At 35.1% G+C, this 8,564-nt stretch overlaps 1 protein-coding gene across 1 annotated transcript in view; it reads left to right on the plus strand.

Moving 5' to 3' along the window:
* ATP11C (ATPase phospholipid transporting 11C (ATP11C blood group)) overlaps positions 1-6,832 on the plus strand; it is a 178,642-nt gene extending 171,810 nt beyond the window's left edge. Inside the window, exon 29 of the mRNA XM_090263917.1 lies at positions 5,839-6,832. Coding sequence (XP_090120043.1) covers positions 5,839-5,901 — 63 coding nt within the window. The 3' untranslated portion in view covers positions 5,902-6,832. The remainder of the gene's footprint in view (positions 1-5,838) is intronic.
* The last annotated feature ends 1,732 nt before the right edge of the window (positions 6,833-8,564 follow it).

Genomic DNA, 8,564 nt, shown 5'->3' on the forward strand with positions numbered 1-8,564 from the left:
TTTCCATGTATCTTTATGTAGGTTTTCCCATGTAAACCACCACAATAAAAAGGGGGCTTGACTTTGCCTATTAGAGACAGGGACACTATAATCCAACGGGAAGGGACCCAGCAACATGGCAATGCCTAGCATGGGATGTCTGCACAAACAAAAAGAAATATGTAGAGTGCTCTTTCAGAGTGGAAGACAAGAAAAGAAAGAATGTCAGCTGTCTGAGCAAACTTTCCAGAGAAAGCCCTTTGAAAATTTTGGAAACTGCAATTTCTCCTTCTAATAATGGTGACAGTTATGATTACTATTGAAATGCTGACAATCACCTACAGCCATTGGTTCTGAGGATAATAGTCCTGTGAACTGGATTAGACAAACATAAATTTGAATTCTAACACTGGTTGTTGAAATGGACCTTTATGCATTGGCCTCTTTGACATATTGTTAACAGCTGGTGTCAAAGCTCTCTAGATGACTGCAAAGGAATGTGGAAATTTCATACTGTTTCAGCTCATTATCTCCCATCCTCTGCCATTTAAATCAACTTTTGATTGCTTTAGATACTCTGTCCATGCTCTCTGCCGCCTTCTATACTTTCATACTTCTTTTTTTCCTTTATAAAGTAACATAATCTATAAACTAAAATTTGTGCTGCATAAAAATAATTTTATCTTCAGTGGTTGGGTGCAAGGTTTTGAGTGTACCAAAATATGCTTGTCGTTAACAATCTTAAATAGATAAGCTTGTAGAGTAAACACAGGGATGGGGGACTTGGCATCCTGTTAATCTTGTAAAGTGTGGGCCCACGAAATAGAAGACAAAGCAATTTTCAAAAATGTTTTATAAACTAAATATTTATCTAGCTTTATTCACTTGTATTAATTTGCATGTTACCAAACATGTCCCCAACTTTCTTTTGTTTTGTTTGGTTTTGTTATGTTTTGTTTTTGCAGTAAAGGCAACATTTATTTTGCTTTTATTTTATTTTTTGCCTTTTTTATTGTTCTTTTACAGTTGTCTCAATTTTTCCCCCATTGCTCTCCCCTGCCCTACCCCCCCACTCCCACAGTCAATTCCCACCCCGCTGTCCATGTCTCCTCAACTTTCTTTAATGTAAAATATTAATAGGAAAAAATATAGTAATGTTAAAACATTAATAAATCAAAGTATTTGTCTTTAACTTTTTGTTTATTGGACTCCGCTGGATACATATATTACATTAAGTGGTTTCTTTTCTTAAGCCTATTTTCATTAGTCATTAAATAGATAATATGGTTAATTAGTAGCATTGTAAAACTTATTCCCATAGTTGACCACTCATCTTATGTTTTGCTTTGGCAGTGCCAAAACCAGGTCTGTAAATTAGCTTATAACTTCAGTCACAGAATAAGAAGGTTAAGAAAAACATAACCTTTTTGGTTTTCTGATTAAACTTTATTAATGTTGACTTTTTAAAAAGATTTTACTTATTTTTAGAGATGGGGGAAGAGAGGGAGAGAAACATTCATGTGCAAGAGAAGCATTGATCGGTTGGTTGCCTCTCGCTCACATGTTCCTAACTGGGGACCTGGCCCATAACCCAGGCATGTACCCTGGCTGGGAATTGAACCAACAACCATTCAGTTTTCAGGCCAGCACTCAACCCACTGAGCCACACCAGCCAGGGCTCAATGTTTACTTTTTTCTGGGTGTTTTAAAGGAAAGATGTATAGCTCCTTAGCCTATGCTTTTGAAGAGGTCTCTGTAAGAAAAAGGAGAAAATCCATCACATTATGTTAGAATAAAGGTAGTCAAGCACTGACTCAGAGATAAATGGGCCTAAAGTGTGGGTTCGCCAACGCTTTTCCAATTGTGTTAGTTTTGATTAGGTTTTTAACCTGCAGCTGCCCAAAGGCAGTCAGTCCCTTCATACTGTATTTGTGAAGTTGGATAGGAGAGATAGTCACTTCAAGGAAGAGTGGTGATGGACCCTGGATGTAGCTCTCTGACCAATGGATTTTGAACAATGTATTAATAACTTAGTAAATTAAATATGAGAGGTAAGCCTTGTTTCAATGAGAAGTATAGCTTTAAATTATTTTATTCAAAATAGTCAATTTTCCCATTAACAAATAATTTTAAATTGATATACAGAGAAATAGTAGTTTGCCCCATATAATAGACTATTCCTAATTCTAACTTCTACTTTTACTTGAGAAAGTAGCGTCTTCAAAACTAACATGTCGTTTTGACTTCAAATTCTCAAGGTTTCTTTTTAAATGTCTTACATTTCAGAGAATATTTACTTTTTTTTGTTTTGGTTTCTGCATTTCTCTTTCTTCTACTGCAATTTTCCACCTTTTGTGCAATTGTGAACAAGGTAACGAAACGCCTCCCTTCCTCAGGAACATCTACTATCTTCATGCTTTCTCAAACTTCCAGCAATCACAGTTTCTCTTGGAGTGAATAAGGTGATTTCCTTTCTTAATGTACCGACTTGCTTGCATTCTCATCTGCTTGACACTATTTTCTGATTATGAAAAATTACTTCTCATGACTCATTTTTATATCTTCTATTGATACTTAAAGAGTATTTTGTCATTTTCCTTTAATCATTTGTTCATCTTCTCAAATTGTCACACTGGAGAGGAAATTATTTTTAAAAACTTGGACAGTAAGTCTCTGGTCCCATTGATTCCTGGTATGCAGTAGAAGCCACAGCATTTAGAGTTAATCTGTTCACCAAGACAGGAAGGTTTTGCACAAATTTCTCTTTGTTCAGTACACTGACAGCGCTGCACAACTCTCACAGGTGTTCACCAGAAGGATGGCTTGGTTTACTAATCAGACCATATTGATTCATCCACCACATAACTTACCAGTGTCATTCCGAAAACTCAAATTTGGCACATACTACTAATGTCTGTATACTTCTACCCTGAAAACAATTCTATTCAAGATGGAGACTTCTTGGGTCTTTAAATGTATTCATTTAAATGTTATACATTTGCTATAGAATGATCATTTGTTCTTTTAGCCAGAAGAGTAGTCTATAGAAAATGATTTTTTTCTTCTACATTTTAATCACCAGGTAGGTTAACTGATCTTCAAATACTTTAAGTATCTTTACCTCACTATTACAGAGAAATCTGAGCTGTAAAAAGGCATCTGACTCATTATCCACCAGACCTTCAGTCAGACCACTTCTTTTACGAACATTCTCAGACGAATCTAATATGTTGTAACAGGTACCTAGTGTTAAGTGGGCTGGCTTTAAAGAAAAAGATTAACAGCATTATAAAGCAAAAATGAAAATATCACTCTCTAAATTTTTTCTGCTGTTGGTGTGGTGAACTTTATCCTATTCTTTGCCAAAATATAAAGATGCATTACTTGGAATATGGGGAAATATGTATTTTAAATTTGGTAACCCTCAAATAAAATTTTCAGCGTTTTTCAGAGCTGAAGGGTAATACAGTAAATTTAATTGGTAAGGGACAAGTAGTCACGGCAGAACCATCATGTGAAAATGCCCATTAATACTGATGGAAAAGTATAATTTTGATTTTTAAATGTCATTTGGAAAATTGAAAATAAATATTCCAAAATTGCATCTGTATAATATCAAGTCAGTTTAGCACTGCATGTTCTTTTGGGAATTATGTGAAAATAATTTAGTGTGTTTGTATCTCCATGTGCTGTGTCTGTGTTTGCAGGTTTAAACTTAATGTCCTTGTAAATGTCTGATCCCTAGATATATATTAATGAGCCAGTGTACTATAATCACTTTTAATGTCAAGTTTTATTCAAGCTAAATGTTTCAACTTTCACAGGTAAAATCATTCCTAGCCATTCAGGGGGGTGCTAGCCTAATTCTATATACTCCTTCATAATTAATTTTCCCAAAAATAAGTAAATTTCATTTACCAACAGAAAATATTGGGGAGGAATTAATATGCTATGAGAGAAATCCTTGAGCTCGGAATGACTCCTCCATGTGTATTCTGTTTCCCACTGCAGGGGCCTCTGTTACCCCAGACCTTTATAGGTCTTTTATCCACTAATGGGAATTTAGAGTAATTCACGAATGAGGTTTACAAGCTTATCAGCTTGGAAACAACTCTATACAGCTTAGGGCAGGGCTGTCTTTCATGAACACATACAATTAATGATTATTGTGAAAGAAATTGCAGGTCAGTTCATTTTGAAGCTAACAATTGTGACTCCACCTCTTAGGCCCACCCTTTTTTGCTGGCTGTCAATTTTGCCACACTCCAGCAAAGAATAAATATTGAGCTAATGGATTGATTCCATTGGTTTTTCTGTCTCCTGCAGTTCATCAGTCTGCATCTCCCATGTTATTTTGGAAGTGGACTGATTTTGCCTCCATCAGCGTCTTCCCCCACCCTCCGTTTTGAGTAACTCACTTGCTTGTATTTTCCCTCAGTGATGAATCTGCTTCTCAGTAGCCTTCAAAGTCTTTGACTCTTGTCCCGTATAGCCTTGTCCTAAGCTGTGTGATGCATTTTAGCTATACTGTTTCCAGTTAATTCTGTATCCCCCTGGATTGCTTTCTTTAGCTTGGTCTATGGTTTGAGGGACTAGGCTGGGTAACAGGCCCTGCTACTGCTTTTGGCCTCTCCAGGGCCTTAACTCGTACAATGCATAATAGAGAGCTAAGGAAGCTGCTTTAAAAAAAAAAAAACACAAACAATTATTTTAATGTACTTATTTCTTCCAAGAATATATGTTCACATAGCATTAGTTCTCCTCCAAGGAAAATAGTTGGCAATTAGTTTAGCCCCACTGAGTTTGTCACTTGGTTGATAAGGTAACTGTGTGACAGTGGCAATCTTATTTTCGTCACTATGACTCTTCTATCTGTAAAAGTAATATGAGGATATGGAACATAAAAAGGAATGGAAGGTACTCTAGAGGACTTCTAGTCCAACCAGTGCAAGGAAGGGGCACCAAAATGGGAAGAAAATAGCACACCCCTTTAAAGCTTTCCACTACTTGGGTTAAAAAAGGTTGGATTTTAGAGTTGAGAATAAAAGTTAGGATCCCTCCCTTGACATAGAACTTCTACTTTTCAACATACCTGATTCACTCAGAGATCTGTTGACCTATCATGTCCCATCCCGATGACAGCATTTGGTAATCTGTGGAGGACAGAAAAGAATCTACAATTTTAAGGGAAACTTCTGTGTTTTTTTTTCTTAAAAGATAATGAATATGAAAAACAGAAGAGCCTATTGACCCCTTAGATACATGATCTACCAACAAGAAAATTAACTTCAGTATACAGGGAGGAAACATGTTTCTCTCAATAAAAGAAAAATACTTTCACAGCAATCTTTTAAAACAATATAGCTTCCGACATTCTCTGTCAAAATTTGCACATCCAGAAAAACAGTAATTGACTGATTCATTCAGCATGTCCTGAGCACTTGCTATGTGACAGACACTGTGCTCGGTGCTGGAGATAGAAAGAGAAATAAAATGTCCCTGTTTTCAAGGAGCTCACAGGCCAGAGAAAGGGATCTTAGCAAGCAAGGTAAGCCTCTGCTATGGAGGATAGTCCTAGTGGCAACAACTATTAGGAGAACCCTGGAGCAATCCAAAAGCAAAAAGCAAGTCTGGATCTTGTTCTGCTGACAAATAATGAAATGATTTAAAAACTGGTGATTGTTTCACTCTTTCTTGTTTCCCTGCATGTGAATAAAACTTGGCACTTTGTTAAGACAGTTGCTTTACTCTTGTAACAAAATTTACTGCTTGATTTATTTTTGAAAATGCTTTACACATAGTTTTACATTGTTTTTATTAAAATAAACCTTTTAACTCTGTATATTTTAAATTTTTCAGAATCAGAATCTCGAACTGCCTATGTTATTGTCCTACAAGCATATTGACAGTGGTTACAGCTAAAAAAGAAAGCATGAAGAAACAACTACAGAAAGTTATCATCTCAGGATACTCTATATGCAACAAACTAAACCACTCTTATGTCTAGAGTTCAGAATAAATGTCCATTAAAATACCAAATGACTTTCATAAGCATTTACAGTTATTGTACACAGCCGTTATGGCCAAAGTTCTAAGTTGCAAATTATACGAAAGTTGAAAGTAAGAATATTTAGAATTTTTGGCTTTAAATAGAATAACTTATCAAATGGGTGCTCTTTTAACCCATGAAATTTGTGAATGGATTTTACTGCGATAGTATAAAATAGAAGTCATGCAATGGAATGAATAGATTTTGCTAATACTTCTTTTTTTGCCTGGCAGAAGAAATCGGCTGTTTGGATCACATTTCTGGTTCCTGCTGAACAATAATCTTAAATTATTTTTTCAACATATGAAAGGAATACTTGAAAATACATGAAAACTAAATGATATCAGTGCATCAGATAGAATAATTAATCCTTTCTGTTTACCCATGTGCTAAATTTGGATAGAATATCCTTGCCAAAAAAAAAAAAAAAAAAAAAAACTACCTTGAATACCTTATGTGGAAATAATGTTAGTCCTGGATGTTTTTGTGAAAATCCAAAAAATTTATTTTATTTTTGTTCTTCAGAATAAACCCCACTTCATGCGTGTGTGGCTACTAGATTTGAAAATACATTTCCAATCACTTAGTAGCCCCTTGAAATAGTTAAGTTATAACAGATTTTTTTCCCATATTAGTTGCACTGGCATGAGTTAAGGTGAGCAAAACCATAGTTACGTAAAAGTAAAGGTTATTCGGAACATCACTCTTTCATATCTTCTTGTAAAGTGGAAAAGAGAATAGCGTCTTTCAAACATAACAATTTTTATTTGAAAGTGGCTGCATTTGTGCATATATTCAGCACTTTTTTTTGTGCCAATTTGGGAGGGAAGGATCCATCCCAAGATGATGGTGTGTTTCAGCTTACAGAGCCATAATTCTGGAGATAAATGTTATCTTCTCAGCAAACTTGGCAGGGTAATGGTCTAACTCTAAACCATGAGATTCACCTTGGCAGAGTCCTTGACTTACTGGACTAGAAGGAGGTTTTAGCCTCTTAATGAGTTCAGTTAAAACATAAAAATAAATGTGAAATGTCATTATTACATGTTAAAATTAAACATTTTCTGAATTTCAGTGGCATTTGACTACTAGATTGAAATGGTCTTTTAAAAAGTATTTTCATACCAGTTTCCATTTTGGGTTGTCTTTCTGGCATGCCTGTACTATGATTAGTGTTTATATTGTACCTTTTTGGAAAAGTATTGGATTCAGTCTGTACCAGTGTGTTCATGTAGTCCATATGGCACATTTGATTCTTCCATATATAGTTTATGTTAATGTTTAGGTGTAATTTTTCTTCAGTTTTAGGAGGACATAATTTCACTTACCAGAACCATTTCATCATTACTGACCCATTTTTATTATTGTATTTGTTCTCATCTATCAGTATTATCTTTGAGTATTTTGTTTGGTGCCATTCACGCCTTACCTAAGTGTGCTGTGTTCTGGCAGTCTGCATTTGAGGCAGTGCGCTGAAAACAAAGTCTGTGTATTCTTTGCCTATTCCAAAGAGCTAAAAAGACAGACCCAAGAAAGCTTTTGATGTTTTGTTGTTATTCTTGTTGTTATAATTGTTGCTGTGTTGTTAATTGTTTTTATGTAAGAACTGTAGGGACTGTGAATACAAATGAGAGAGCCACGGTGGATAAAGAAGGTTGTTTAATGCAGAGCCATTGGAGATTTGACATAATCAAAATATCCATGTTAGTGGAAATATAACCGGTATCATTTAAAATTCCTTATAGCCAGAAAGAAAGATGAGTAAGGGGGATGCCATGCCTCAGCTACACATGACACTGCACTTCAGGGTCATGATCGCAAGATGTTTAATATTGTGGTTTAGATCCTTGAGGGGGCCTGGCTCTCCTTTTTGAGAAACATTTTATCAATGAGCTAAAAAGTGGCTAGTGTGGGTGGGGTTAACAGATGGAACAACTTGAAGGAAGCCATCCAGTATGCCCAGCACTATAATCTAACCACCTTATTTTGTGACAAAGAAGAAAATGTAGGATCATATTGCATCATTTGAATAATTTTGAACTATCAAAATGTCCTTGTAATTTCACAGCTGTTGTCCATTGTCTGAGGATACTACTTACTAAACTGAAAAAATAAATTTCATACCTACTACATTTACACCAGCAACAGTGTGAATGGAAGCGTAAATTTGCAAAATTCATAATTTAGTAATTAAATTTTTAATAACATGCAGTATATAAATGCAGATTTTATGCGTGTTGACAAAATCATTTTTCAGCTTGCAAAATGAGACTGCAAAATGACATTTTTCACTTAAGCAATTTTTTACATCTATGTTGCTTTCTATAATGAATGTGAATGCTGTCTTTTATGAATGCAACTTGCCTTTTTCATTACAGAAATTTTGTTTGATGTAATCAATAAACTTTGGTATGATATGATATGATTGCTATTTTAGCCTCTTTTTTGGAAAATTCTCAGTTTCACATAAAAACAATGTGGAAGTAGTTTGGTGATGGGAAATAAGTTTCTAATTTCCTCTGCCTGTACAGATCAC

The sequence above is a fragment of the Furipterus horrens genome, unplaced genomic scaffold (assembly GCF_987537825.1).
Source record: "Furipterus horrens unplaced genomic scaffold, mFurHor1.1.pri manual_scaffold_17, whole genome shotgun sequence".
NCBI classification, from domain to species: domain Eukaryota; kingdom Metazoa; phylum Chordata; class Mammalia; order Chiroptera; family Furipteridae; genus Furipterus; species Furipterus horrens.